The sequence below is a fragment of the Astyanax mexicanus genome, chromosome 6 (genome assembly GCF_023375975.1).
Source record: "Astyanax mexicanus isolate ESR-SI-001 chromosome 6, AstMex3_surface, whole genome shotgun sequence".
NCBI lineage: Eukaryota > Metazoa > Chordata > Actinopteri > Characiformes > Acestrorhamphidae > Astyanax > Astyanax mexicanus.
This window is the reverse complement of record NC_064413.1, coordinates 56,902,140-56,917,047: the sequence shown is the minus strand read 5'-3', so window position 1 is coordinate 56,917,047 and position 14,908 is coordinate 56,902,140. Positions and strand designations below refer to the sequence as shown.

Here is a 14,908-nt window from a genome sequence, read left to right as displayed (position 1 = left end):
TATAATATAAGGATCTCCGGATTATAAGGATCTCTGATGATTTTTGGGAAAATTCTATAATAAATAATTTTAAATGCATCTTATAGTGCCAAAAATGCAGTATCCTGGAACCTGTGCTGTCTGATCTGGGACAGAGTGCATGACTTGAACACAGCTACCTGCCATATCAGTCACATCTGACAACTCCTACCTTTATATATTATAATCAGCCAATCAGAATAAGCTCCGCCCCCTGCCCTGGGTCCTCTCAGGGTGTTTGGTTTTGTAATAATGTGATTTTTTTAACAGTTAAATCTGCTGCTGTTTTGTTTGTTTTTAGTAGTGTATAGTTTACAGTATGAATTTTATTGGAGTTATTTTAATAACATTGTGTATGAGATTATTACAGCACTTTATATAAAGAGATACAGACTGAAGATCAAAGCTCATCACAATCTGATCATCTGATTATCAGACCATCTGATCACACTCACTATACACAATATACATCCCTCCCCCTTAATATGCTTCATTACAAACACCCACCTTCTGCTTACACACACTGTGGCCACTTTATTAGAAACACCCTCCTACAACTCATGCTTTCACACACCGTGGCCACTTTATTAGAAACACCTACAGCACAATGTAGAAAAAAATAACAGGCTTCTATATAGTATAATATTCATAATATTCAAAATATTCACATTATTTTATTCATAAGCACATTTCATAGTCTATAGCATCGACAAATGGTTCCACTGTTTTGGTACTAAATAGAATTTGTAAAAAAAAAAAAAAAAATTTGCTCATCCAAAATTCATGTTTATGAATTCATAAAACATTAATGCTATCGAACATACCAAAAGTCCTGGAACAGGAACCAGTACCACGAATCCCATGACTTTTGCCATGTCCTATAGGAGTTATAGAAGAACACTGTACTGACCTGTGGGATATGTGGGCGGAGTCTCCTGCACCGAAGGGGAAAGAAAATTCACCTCACTCACAAGATAACACCTTACAACTCAAAACAAATACAGGTGTGAGGTGTGTTCCTTCCCAAGCTCACAATTAGTTTACTACTAAACACTGCTGTCCCGTGACTTTAGGCACAGTGTGCAGGAGGGTTTGTAATAAAGTGGACAGAGTGAGCCGCAGTAATACTCTGCTGCGTGTTTATATAGTATGTTTATATATTTATATACTGTGTAGAAGATAGGCGTGCGGTTTGGAGATGTTGGATTGTACACAGTTGATTGTACTTTTCCTGAGGCCAAACTCCATTACCCACAATCCCACTGTACTGTTACACAGCACTGCTTATTACTGTGTGTAAACTTTTGATCTGTGTGGTTCTGCTGGTCTGTCAGATCTTACTGATCTTCATGATGATCTTCATGAAGAAGGTGAAATAAAAGATGATAATTTAATAAATATGAAGTGAAGTGAGTCCAGTGTCTGACTGTAGATCTTCTGAGCTCCCATATCCCAGCTGAGGTCCACGGTTGGGTTCTGAATACAGGTGAGGAGCTTCTGCAGGTGAGGTGCATGATGTTGAGGTAAAGTGTTCAGTCCCAGTCTCCAGGCCTATAGAGCTAAAAAAAAGGAGAATCAGAAATCAATCAATCTTTATTTAAACTCACAACACACTGAGAGAAGCCCTCATTACAGTATTATACAGAAGAAGGGATTATAACAGTATTTAACATAAAATAAACCAATCAGTGTGTCACTTGCCTTTCCCTTTAAGAGCCAGGCGCGCAGATTGCAATTAGTACACAATTGGGACACAGCCTAACAAACTAGTTAGTATTAGCAATTAGTAATCAATTGGGATGCAGCGTGCAATCTAGTTATTATTAGGAATTAGTATGCAATTGGGACACAGCCCCAATCACTATTTGGTATTAGTGAATAATAAACAATTGAGATGCAGCTTAAAAACTAGTTAGTATAAGTAGTTAGCAAATTATTGGGATGCAGCCTAAACGCTAGTTAGTATAAGAAGTTAGTAAACAATTGGGACACAGTCTATCTAGTTATTATTAGCAATTAGCAATTAATTGGGACGCAGCCTAACAACTATTAGCATGCCTAAACACTGCAGTATTAGCAGTTAGAAGACAATTGGGACACGGCCTAAACACTAGTCAGTATTAGTAATCAGTAAACAATTGGGACACAGCCTATGCAGTACTCTGTATTAGCAATCAGTAAAGAACTGGGACACAGCCTATTCAGTGATTATAAGCAATTAGTAATCAATTGGGACACAGCCTAACAACTATTAGCATTTAGTGAACAAATGGGACAAAGCCTAGACACTCCTCAGCACTACCAATTGGTAAACAATTGGGACACAGCCTAAAACATGGACAGTATCAGCATAAACCGGCCCATCGCTTTACTATTTTATTATTTCTCAATCAATTAATCAAATTCAGATTATATTTAATTTATTACAGTAGAGAATTTATTTACACTGACCAATTCCAGTCATGCTGGACCGCTAGTCTGCTAATCCAGCACCAGCTGAGGATTCTGGGACGTCATGAGCCGGTGCACCCGAAGCGACAGCTCGGGTCCGACACGCCTCTCTTTAGCCCCGCCTATCACTCTCAGATTGGCCAGTAGTTTGCGCTGCTCATCTTCTGACTCTGCCTCTTCATACGCCTGATTGGAGAGATTTTTAAATCACAGAAACAATAATTTTTTTTAAATTATTCACAAAAATGATACTATTTTATATTTACCATTACTGAATTTAACATAAAAATAAGAAAATAAGAATTAATTTAATATTTGACTTAACCAATCAAATTCAAATTTATATTTAGTTTATTGCTCAGGAGCAGTTTTTTTTTTTTTTTTTTTTTTTTACACGCAGCACAGTAAAGTCATTAATTATTAACAAGCATGTAAATCAATCGATCAGATCAATCAACTAATGATTAACATATATTACCTGCAGCAGGAGGGCGGGGGAGGGGTATGATGATGTCACAACCGTTGCCATGCCAGCACTGACCCGGTTCAGCTGCTGAATTTGCCTCGTCCACACCTGAGCAAGGCCCCGCCCCCCAGCGTCCACGCGCACACCTCCGGACCACGCCCCGTCCAGACAGAACCCCAGATCAGTGCTGTCACACAGCGCTCTACACACACACACACACACACACACACCGTCCTTACTCACAAGATAACACCTCACAACTCATGCAGGTGTGGGCTTTTGTTTCCAAGCTGTTCACCTAACGTAACACTTTAAGATTAATGACTTTTGGCATATCTGTGTATAAATACAATGCAAGTATCTAAGTGTGTGTGTGTGTGTTCAGTGTGTGTGTGTATTACTCACTTAAAGGGCCGTTTGGACAGGGCCTTTGTAACAGAGCATACATGATCCGTGACTTCCTGCCAACCGAACAGGAAGTGGACCGACACGTTCTTAAACAGCTGCAGATACACCAGAACCTAATTACCATAAAACAAACACACACACAGTAGTTTCCACCAATCAGTGATGGTTTGGAGAGACATGTCTGTCATCTGCTGGTGTTGATCCACTGTGATTTATTATCAAGTCTAAAGTCAGTGCAGTTTTGTTTTCCCACAAAATCTTACAGCACTTTTAATACATCTATATAATATATGAGTTTCACATTTTGAACTGAATTAACTTTTTAATGATATTCTCATTTTGTTGAGATGCACTAGTATATAAACTTTTACATAAAATAAAAGTTAGTTTTGCACTTTTCAACAGAAATGAAAATGTGTAGCTAACTTGGAGTCAACAGCCTAAGTTAAAAAACTCAATGCAGTCTAGGTCTGTGGTTTTGTTAGAGGGGTTGATTATTTTCTAGAGAGAAAAAGTGTGCATTCGATATCATCGACATTTTATTTATAAAATTAAATATATAGATTTCAGGTTCAATTTCACAATTTACAGCCAAAATACATAGCGCAAGTTTTGCACTAAAAGATGCACCAGATTATGAAGCACACAATTTTAAAGTTAAAGCACTAAAGCTAGAGAACTGAATGTTAATCTACACATATTTCTCTCCTGAAAACTGTTTATTTGGGTGAGTAACATCTGTTATTTAAAGTAAGCTTAGATTTACAGATTCACACTAAGGCTAGCCATGGTTAGTGCTAGTAAATGCCGCCGGACAGCGCTACACTGAGGAACCCTGAGTGTCTAGGTAAGCCAGGGTGATATTAGCTAGCAGTTTGTCCCACGTAGCTTGTTTTAACACGGTTAATACACAGACTACAGTCTGATATACTCACCTCTGAACAGTGAAAGAGCTAGCACTGTGGTTAGCAGCTAATGCTAATACTGCTCCAGCCTAAGTGATGGAGAAACTTCACTGAAACTACTGTATAACTCTGTACTTCTGTACTTCTGTACGCGAGAAGTGTAAAGTCTCGCAGGTGTCTGTGCCTACCTTCTCCTCCTTTGAATCAACAGTGTGTCAATTGTCTGGACCTATTCCCACTATCATTACAACTGTCTATCGTCCCCCAAAACAAAACAACCACTTTCTCAATGATTTTGCTGCTCTGCTTACTCATCTCTCCACCCTCTCACCAAATAATATAGTGCTGGGAGATTTCAATATTCATATGGACAATATCAATAACCCTCTTACCAAAGACTTTACATCTTGTCTTGACAGTTTTGGATTCCAGCAGCACACAGATGCTCCCACTCACACTAAAGGTCACATTTTGGACTTGATTTGCTGCTCTGGTGTCTCACCTTCCTACCTTACAACAGATTATCTCCCTATAACTGACCATTTCCTGCTCTCATTCTCTATTAATCTCCCTCTCTCCATCTCTAAGCCCCCCCGTCTCATTTCTTTCCGTAACATTAAGAACATTAATTTAGATTCTCTTTCCTCATCTATTCACCACCTCACAAACACTCTCAACTCAACTACCCTTGAAGAGCTGATATCACACTATAATACTGGACTCCACCACATACTCAACTCTCTCGCTCCGCTAAAAACCAGGTCTGTTTCCTTTTCTCAGTCTGCCCCCTGGTTCACGCCCGAACTTCGGCTCATGAAAGCCAAAGGACGGCAACTTGAGCGGCTCTGTAAGAAAACTGGTCTAACTATTCACAAGGACATTTACAAAAATCATATGCTGCACTATAAGGACTGCATCACCGCATCCAAATCCAACTACTACACTAGTCTAATCTGTTCCAATGAAGGTAACAAGTCACTATTTTCATTATATAAGAATATCACCCAAGCCCCAGACTCTCTGCCATTTCACCTCTGCTCAACTGCTTTCTGTAACTCCCTCATGTCATTTTTCAATGAAAAAATTCTGAACATTCATAAACATCTCACTTCACAACCTACGCTTGGCATATTTCCTGAACTTTCCCCCCCTGTCCACTCTTTTTCCTCGTTTCAGCTTCCCTCAAATTCGGAAATTTCAGATCTCATCCGTAAATCTAAACCATCCACCTGTCAGCTAGACCCTCTCCCTACAGGCCTGGTCAAAGCCTGCCTCCCTTCCTTGCTCCCTCTAATTTCCGCTATTATCCATTCTTCTCTCTCCACTGGAACTGTTCCTGCGTCATTTAAAACTGCTGCAATAACCCCAATCTTAAAAAAATCTGGTGCTGACCCCACAAATTTTAATAACCTACGGCCAATCTCTAATCTACCCTTTATCTCAAAAATCCTTGAGAAAACAGTAGCAGCTCAACTACATACTTATCTGTCTTGCAACAACCTGTATGAACAGTTCCAATCTGGATTTCGCCCTCTCCACAGTACAGAAACCGCGCTCATAAAAATCACTAATGACCTCCTCATGGCAGCTGATTCTGGTTTACTTTCCATCCTCATCCTTCTTGACCTTAGTGCAGCATTTGACACCATCTGTCACACCACACTCCTCAATAGACTAGTTTCCATTGGTATCACTCAGACTCCTTTAAATTGGTTTAAATCATACCTCACCTCTCGCACTCAGTTCATTCAGCTCAAAACTTTTACTTCTCTGCCTTCTCCTGTCACTTCAGGTGTGCCCCAGGGCTCTGTCCTGGGGCCCCTCCTATTCATCATTTATCTCCTTCCCCTTGGAAATATCTTCCGCAAATACAACATCCATTTCCACTGTTATGCGGACGACACCCAGCTCTACCTTGCCACCAAACCCAATTCAAATCTTCCATCCTCCTACCTTACTGACTGTTTGTCTGAAATAAACTATGGTTCAATTCAAATCTACTAAAACTTAAAAGTGATAAAACTGAGATTCTCCTCGTAGGCACAAAATCAATACTATCCAAAACCAACAGTCTGTCTCTTAACATTGACAACTGTTCCGTCTCCCCCTCCCCACAGGTAAAGAGTCTGGGTGTCATCCTGGACAGTACTCTCTCATTTCAATCACACATCAACAACATTACCCGGTCTGCGTACTTCCACCTCCGCAATATAAACCGTCTTCGCCCTTCTCTTACTCCTCATGCCACTGCCATTCTTGTACACAGCCTTGTCACCTCTCGATTAGACTATTGCAACTCTCTTCTCTTTGGTCTCACCAATAAAACTCTCCATAAGCTTCAACTGGCCCAGAATTCAGCTGCCCGTATCATCAGTAGAACCCCCACCTTCCATCATATCACTCCTGTTCTCCAACAGCTCCACTGGCTCCCAGTAAAGTTCCGTATCAATTACAAAATCCTCCTGCTCACCTTTAAGGCCATTCACAATCTTTCTCCACCATATCTCTCTAATCTTCTTCAGGTTGTAACTCCATCTCGTTCCCTCCGATCTTCTTCCTCCATCCACCTTACCGTCCCCACCGCTCGCCTCACCACCATGGGGAACAGAGCCTTCAGCCGCTCTGCTCCCCAACTCTGGAACTCTTTACCACCTCATATCAGACAAATTAACTCACTCTCACAATTCAAATCCACCCTCAAAACTCACCTGTTTAAAATTGCCTATTCCATCTGATTGTTTTCCCTTTTTAACCTGTTTTTAAATGTTGTGTATTTTGTATGTTTATTTAATGCTTATTTTGCACTTTGTAAGGTGTCCTTGAGTGACAGAAAGGCGCCTGAAATAAAATGTATTATTATTATTATTACTTTAGTGGAGTGTCTTTACTGCTCCTTAATACCTGACTGATAGAATTCCTACATACATGATTTTTAGGAAAATTAAAGGATTTCTTTGCACCTTATAGTCTAAAAAATAAGGTAATCTTAATTCTATATCGGTCATGTAATTCAAACTCATTACAAATGATCACGCTTCACATTTCTGTGTCTTTTCTATTATTTAAAATGTAATTTAAACCCGTTTTTCCCAGTTTTATATTAACATTGTTTTACATCTGCTCTGTTGTATGATTTGAATGTTTTCTTGCCAACAGAATTTGTACAGGTTATTTTGTGTGTGTGCGTGTGTAAAGTGGATTTGACCTCTGACCTCCTCAATGTCAATGTCCTGGAGACCAAGCTGAGAGCGTGGACACACCTCATCATCCTCATCCCACGATCCCTTACTATAAACACACACACACATACATCATATTTTTTATAAAGATTTATAAAGCTGATGATTTAACCTAGGTGTTTAGTTACTGACAGAGACACAGATATACTAAACTCACTGAAAAAGACCATCATTACAGAGAAATTCCACTTAATTCTCTAAATTCTCAGCGTAGTTCAGTGTTTTTCAGATTAAAAAGATTTTTTAAATATATTTTACCATCATTAACATACCGCTGATAGTACTGAGCTCCAGTCACCAGCAGAGACACCACCGCTCCCGACGCTCGGTTCAGATACTCACACAGAGGCTGGAACAGAGACTCCGCCCCCTCACATCCACCAATCACAGCCTGGGAAGACAAACTTTTACACCTTTCATCTTATAATAGTAAACATATCCTAACTCTGAGCTTATTGAGTGGGTGTGGCTAAACTGCAGAAGGCTGAATGAGTGGGTGGAGCTAAACTGCTGTAGGCTAAATGTGTTACCTGTTTAATTGAAGTCATCATGGCTATAAACTGCTCCTGACTGACCACCATCATCACCTGATCTTCATCCACCACACCTCCACCTTCATCACCAACCTGCACACACACACACACACACACACACACCTTAATACAGCATAGCAGGATAATATTACCACAAATACTCGATCAATCATAGGACATGATATAAAGTTGGATTGTTAAGAATCTGAGGATGTGTTTGTGGTGATAGGATTTGGATACATGCAAACATATCGCCTCTGATTGGCTAACAGCACTACGACACCAAGAGGCAGCGAGATGGACAACAGTTAGAAACGTTTTACATTAAAGACATTTTACAATAATAACAGTCTTTGCAATGTTACTTTAGTCACTCCTCCTTGGACAGGTCCCATCTGTTTACAAAATTGCTGCAGTTAAACCCATACTTTAAAAACCTGGTCTTGAACCTTCGGACCTTAACAATTACCGTCCTATCTCCAATCTCCCCTTTCTGTCTAAGATTCTTGAGAGAACTGTAGCCAGCCAACTGAAAGAGTATCTCGAAACCAACAGTCTCTTTGAACCTTTTCAATCTGGGTTCCGACCATTTCACAGTACTGAAACAGCTTTAGTGAAGGTTGTGAATGATCTGTTGGTAGCTGCTGATGCTGGGTCTCTCAGCATCCTTTTGCTCTTGGACCTAAGTGCAGCATTTGACACAATCAACCATTCCATCCTCTTGTCACGGCTGCATGAACTTGGCATTGTTGGCACTGCGCTGGATTGGTTTTCATCCTACCTAACTAACAGAAAACAGTACATCACACTCTGTGGCTATTCCTCCTCTACCTCTGTGATTACACAAGGGGTTCCTCAAGGATCAGTCCTTGGACCTCTTCTCTTCATCATATATATACTTCCCCTTGGACGTATATTGCGTCACTTCAACATTAATTTCCACTGCTATGCGGACGATACCCAAATTTACATCAATACCAGTTCAATCAATAATCCACCCACTGCACATATAGAAAGCTGTCTAACTGAGATCAAAAGCTGGATGAAGCAAAACTTCCTCATGCTAAATGACAATAAGACTGAACTCATACTGATTGACCACACTCCCCCTCTCTCCCTCAAAACTGGTGACATACAGCTCTCACCATCTGCACTGGTTCGAAATTTGGGTGTCGTCCTCGACTCCACTCTTTCATTCACAGCACATGTAAGCACTGTCGTAAAAACAGCCTTCTTCCATCTGCGTAACATAGCTAAGATTAGACGGTCCCTCTCTCAATCAGCTGCTGAGCTCCTCATTCACGCATTCATCTCCAGCAGGGTAGACTACTGCAACGCCCTATTGGCTGGCATTACCTCTTCTTCTGTCCACAAACTCCAAATGATTCAAAACTCTGCTGCTCGGTTGCTCACCTACACTCGCACTCACGATCACATCACACCTGTTCTTCAAGATCTTCACTGGCTTCCTGTTAAACACCGGATTCACTTTAAGATTCTCCTACTTACCTATAAAGCCTTAAATAACCTGGCACCTCCCTATCTCTCTGACCTTCTTCATCCCTACAAACCTTCCCGCTCTCTCAGATCCTCTACTGCTGGGCTTCTAAATGTCCCGTCATCCAATCGTCGTAGTTTCGGTGATCGGGCTTTCTCCAGGATCGCTCCCCGACTATGGAATTCTCTTCCAACTGCAGTTAAGCTATCTCCCACTCTTCCCATATTTAAATCAAATCTTAAAACTCATCTATTCTCTCTTGCTTATGGTCTCTCTTCTGCTTAACATTATGTTTGATCTCACATACTATAGTACTGCTGAGTTGGAGCTCCACTGTAAATGTTGTACCTGTATTGTCTGTGTATTGTATATCTGTATCTTTGTACCAATAATTGTAAGTGTCTTTGGGTTTTAGAAAAGCGCTATATAAAAATAAAGTATTATTATTATTACTTTACAACATGTGTAATAATGTCCTGCTAATTGCAGTTCAGCCTATACTGACCTAGTCTTAGAGTCTCTGTAAAACACCAAATCCACCGGAGATCCTATTTAAACCTATAGATACACACAGAGGTGGGTAGTCCAGGTCCAGAAAGTAAAAATCCACCCCGGGGCTGGTGGTGTTTTTCCTCCATAGACTAATTCTAACCATTTGTTTCTTAGCTCTGAATTACTGGGTAAAGTATATAAACACTGATGTGTTATTCGCACAAATAACACAGGAATGAACTGCATGCTGTTCCTAGCACTGTTAGCTCCTCCTATCTGACGAGATGGCATCGCTGCCCGGCTTCAGCTCTGCTTTGCCTGTGCGCGGTCCCGAGCCGAGGTGGGCGGGGGCATGAATACTAACTCACGGGTTGATCGACTTGTTTTTCTAAATATTTTCTTTTACTAGCTGCTGCAGACAATAAAGAAATAGAAGAGTTTCATTATGTGCAGCATCATAAACAACAACAACAAGAGGATTTTAGCAGAAGGCATAAATTATTAATTCTTTCACTGTAATAAACAACGAAAATATATTACTATTATATCATATAAAAGTTAGAACACGTGTGTGTGTGTACCTGAGGTAGTTGTCTGGTCCAGCTGATGCTGTGGGTGAGGCTGTGCTCCTCTATACAGCTACTCCACCCAAACCCAGCTAACGTCTCCACCAGTACATCACATCCACAGTCCTGCAGCAGCACTACACACACACACACACACACACACACACACACACACACACACACAGTAACGCAGCGATTTACCATATTAATAATACAGAGGAGAGTTAAAGTCAACCATGTAACATTCAACTGCACAGGTCAACACTGTATTAATCACATCTGCAAAATTCAACCCTGCTACACTCAAGCCTAAAACAGTCAACATCGAATAAGTCATCACCATAACACCCTGCTAAAGACAACTCTATAACAGTTAACTCATGTTAAAATCTGGTAAACTCAACCATGTAAAATCAACCCTGTTCACTGTACTACGTTAAACTCAATCATATAAAACCGTGAATGTCAATCCTTTAACAATAAACCCTGCTTAACTACAGTGTTAAGTACTGGTCTGTGTGGTGATTTGGGTGGAGGTCCTTTGTTACCGGGGTGGATGTGGACGGTCAGGTTCTTCAGGCAGTTCTCTGGCTTCAGACTCTTCAGTCGCTCCGCCTCCTCCCTCCTCCATCTCTGCTCCCTCTTTTTCTCCTCCTTCACCCTCTCTCTCTCCTCCCTCGCTCTCTCTCTCTCCGCCCTCCTCTCCTCCGCTCTCGCTCGCTCCTCCTCTCTCTCCTCCGGGGTTCTCCTCCTGCGGCCGGGGCTGACGGACGGGGCGCGAGAGCCTCGGCCCGACGGAGGAACCAGACAGACCGAACTCGCGCCTTCAGATTTACTGTTTGAACTCTGGGTCACCGCGCCTTCGTCATCTTCATTATCAACATCACCTTTATCATCATCGTCATTATCGTCTTTAGCAGAACTAGGAACAAAAACATCACCAGAACATTAAGAACAGAACATCTCTGGCAGATCCAAACAGATAGATTTGATTATCATTCTGTAGGAAATCTAACTTTTATTTATATTATAATTATGGATAAAAATACATGCTTTAGAAAAAGGTTTGTTAGACCTATTCTGTTCTTTTTTTATTATGACTTCTAACCCTGCTTCGGTCAACTCTGCTCAAATTAATTCTGTTCAAATCTACCAGGCTACATTTAACTCTTAAAAATAAACTGTACACAGAGGCGGTCTTTGCATAGAGGCATTGCTAGGCAACTGCCTTGGGCCCCTTTCACTGCAGCCCACTGTAGGGGCCCCTTGACTAGCTGCAAACGTCCCATAGGCCTACAGCTGGTAATTGGGGCCCTTTGGACAGTAATTCACAGATAGTGCGTTCAGAAATGGTGATTCTTGTATGTTTAAAATGGAAACAAAGACAACACAATAAATTACAAAGAAATACAGTTCAGTCCACACCCCCTCTCTTTCGCGTTAAAATTGAATATTCTATTCTATTCTATTCTATTCTATTCCATGCCATGAACCGCAACGCCAGGAATTAAGGTGAAATTAAGTGTACAAGTGGGTTGTGAGCCAAGCCATGAAGCGCCACTTGCTACAAAAAGAAAAAAAGAAGGAAGAGGCTAAACTAAAAACAGATGCTCTTCCAAAACTGATAAGCTTTTTTTATCAATAAAATACTCAAAATATTTTAAATGAATAAAAAGTAATTAATATAAAATAAAAACTCATTCAAAACACAATCAAAAGCTATAGAATAATATCAGTTTCAGTTAGTTTCAGTTTAAAATAATTGCAACAGCTCCCCAAAACCTCAAACTATCCTTTATATTTGACAATATTTTATTACTTTACAGGTCTTTACTCATCTTAATTTTAGTTGTTATATTATTTTTAGCCTCACGCTGAATTTAGCTCCGTGCTGCGGGAGGGAGGGAGGGGGAGAGAGAGAGCGCAGCGCAGCGCATTTTGCCTGATTTCTCTTGATTAAATATCAATAAACATGTGAATTTAATACCATTTAATACCATATATTTTCATTCACTTGATAGGACCTTATTTATTAAAACGTTTTTTTTTATTTATCGCAATGCCGCGCGCGCTTTCCTTTTGACTGACGCGCGCGTTCCTTGTGACTGATTTGATCCAGTTATTATATTTTATTATATTAATACCATTTTAAAGTTTTTCGTTTCTATGTTTTGAAATTCGTTAGATTTTATTTTTGTCCACATTTTGGGTTTATTTTCGTTTGTTATTTTTCTAATAATAATAGAATTATCATAATTTATTTTCAAAGTACCGTGCCCAACACTGGCTGACAATGAGCAAGTTTCCTGGCACAACCAGCATGAATGACATGAAATGTTTAAAATTAATACAGACATGTAGAAAAACCAAGACGAAGACAAGCTGTAACCTAGATATAAATAATAATAGAATAATAATAATAGAATAATAATAGAATAATAATAAATAATAGAATAATATGCCAATTAGGCATATTTAGCAGTAGGGTATTTTTCATCCCTGACTCTAATTCATTTAAGTCATATACCTGATTTGATCTTTTTCCGTACAGTCCCTGCTAAAGTTTTAGGTGAAGGAGACCTAAAGAAGGTCAGTGCATGTTTCTGGAAAAACAAAACAGTGGGCGTGGCATCGCGATGGTTACCATGCATCGCAATGTTGGGTCATAAATGAGGATGGACGATGATATCATCCATCGGCACAACCCTATTTCTTGCATATTAATGTTGATGGGCCCCCTAGCTAAATTCGCCTTGAGCCCCCAAATTGCTAAGTCCGCCACTGACTGTACAACAGCCAATTTGATAATGGGGGTTTAATTGCTGTCTATAGAATCAAATGTCTAAAAGTATGCATAGCTGGAAATCAATCCATATGGGATCATATTCCTAAAAATCTATTGTTGCAGTATCTGACTTTTTGATTAGATGTGATTTTTGAGGTTTTAAAATTCATATAATACTGTGTAATTTTCACCAACATTTACCCACAATTCTTCACCACATAATTCTACATTATGGAAAAACAGTAACGTTTATATCAATAAGTAATCTTTATTTAGTTTCTTTAGTGTCCTCCATCTATTCAATTCATGAGGCTATTTTTATCTATCCACAACAGACCTAGCTAAAGTCAATCCTACTACAGCAGACCCTGCTAAAATCAATCAGACCCGGATAAAATCAATTCTTCTAGAGCAGACCCTGTTAAAATCAATTCTGCTACAGTCCGCTGTAGAATTGTCCTTCCTTGTCAAACTGTGCTGCCCTAATGTATATTTAAGTGTAACAAGCACTATTTTAGGCCATGTACCCAGTGAAATTCCAGTAGATGTACGTTGTTAGATTTAGATTTCATAAACCATTCTATCATTAAGCAAATTAAGCTCATTACAAACTGCTTTTGTATTTATTTATGAAAATAATTGTAATTTTTAGCTTCCATTTACACGTTTGTTCAATGACAGTGCGTCCAGGTTGTTTAATGCACATAAACCCGCCAAAAAAAGATTAATTGTAAATAAAAAACAGGAGAAATAATTAAACTGTGTAGGTCAGCGCATGCGCAGTACCTCTGGGAAGCATGTATTGATAGGTAGGACAATTCTACAGAACACCGGATCAGCTGTGTTGCTGTGAACTGTGTTAGTCTGTAAGTGTAAAATCAACCCTACCTCTGCGGGATTGAATCAGGCGGGGTTTGTTCCTCCGGCTCTGAGTCTGAGAGTTCCCAGGTTTTAGCTCTTTTTAAAGAGGCCATTAATCCGGTAAAACGCAGGTAATTTACCTGAACTATATAACATCCCAGCAGCGCTACTGTTTACACAGAGTACGGGGGGCCGGGAGGGACACACCGCCGCTCAACACCAGATAAACGCGAGGCTAAAAACCCGCGCTTTCTGGCGGCCCCTGCTGGTCGCCTGAACTGAATGTGTACAAAATGTTATATATTACATTTATTAAATAAAGAATAAAGAGGCCTGTTACTTCAACACGAGTAAAAATACCAATATAACAAATTATATTGTATAATATATACGAGTTTCATTTTATTATAATTGTAGGATATATTAAAGCAAATACAATGTGTATTACAGTTCCAGTGCTGTAATGATGGGTGATGGTTTCTTGCTGTATATCTGATAAGTTACACTGTGTGTTTTGTGGCTGGGATATCCATACTCTTAAGGGAGCAGAGTTTGGAGGAAGAGTATAGAAGAAAGTCTTAAGCTATACATTCTTCAAGAAACACATTTATAAAGCTTTTTTTTTGCCAGCTAGAAGTTTTTTTATAGTGAAAAACACGTAATTCAGCTTTAGTTACAGCTGAAAT

General features: G+C 39.7%; 1 protein-coding gene across 1 annotated transcript; it reads right to left on the bottom strand.

Moving 5' to 3' along the window:
* Positions 1–579: 579 nt before the first annotated feature.
* LOC103036719 (probable crossover junction endonuclease EME2) lies at positions 580–14,424 on the bottom strand. The gene is made up of 10 exons (XM_022685601.2): positions 14,250–14,424; positions 11,125–11,498; positions 10,592–10,713; positions 8,018–8,113; positions 7,760–7,878; positions 7,461–7,536; positions 3,341–3,456; positions 2,948–3,137; positions 2,470–2,655; positions 580–1,577 (listed from the first exon to the last, which is right to left on the bottom strand). The coding sequence occupies exons 1-9, from the start codon at positions 14,333–14,335 to the stop codon at positions 2,500–2,502; spliced, it is 1,335 nt and encodes a 444-aa protein (XP_022541322.2). The 5' UTR covers positions 14,336–14,424; the 3' UTR covers positions 580–1,577; positions 2,470–2,499.
* Between the last annotated feature and the right edge of the window lie 484 nt (positions 14,425–14,908).

Excerpts from the sequence above, each read along its gene's own strand:
- LOC103036719 (XM_022685601.2), bottom strand. The coding sequence starts at position 14,335 with ATGGCCTCTTTAAAAAGAGCTAAAACCTGGGAACTCTCAGACTCAGAG. Across the intron at positions 3,138-3,340 it reads CTGTCCAAACGGCCCTTTAA|AGCGCTGTGTGACAGCACTG; the intron begins GTGAGTAATACA and ends GTGTGTGTGTAG. Across the intron at positions 2,656-2,947 it reads CCCCCGCCCTCCTGCTGCAG|GCGTATGAAGAGGCAGAGTC; the intron begins GTAATATATGTT and ends CTCTCCAATCAG.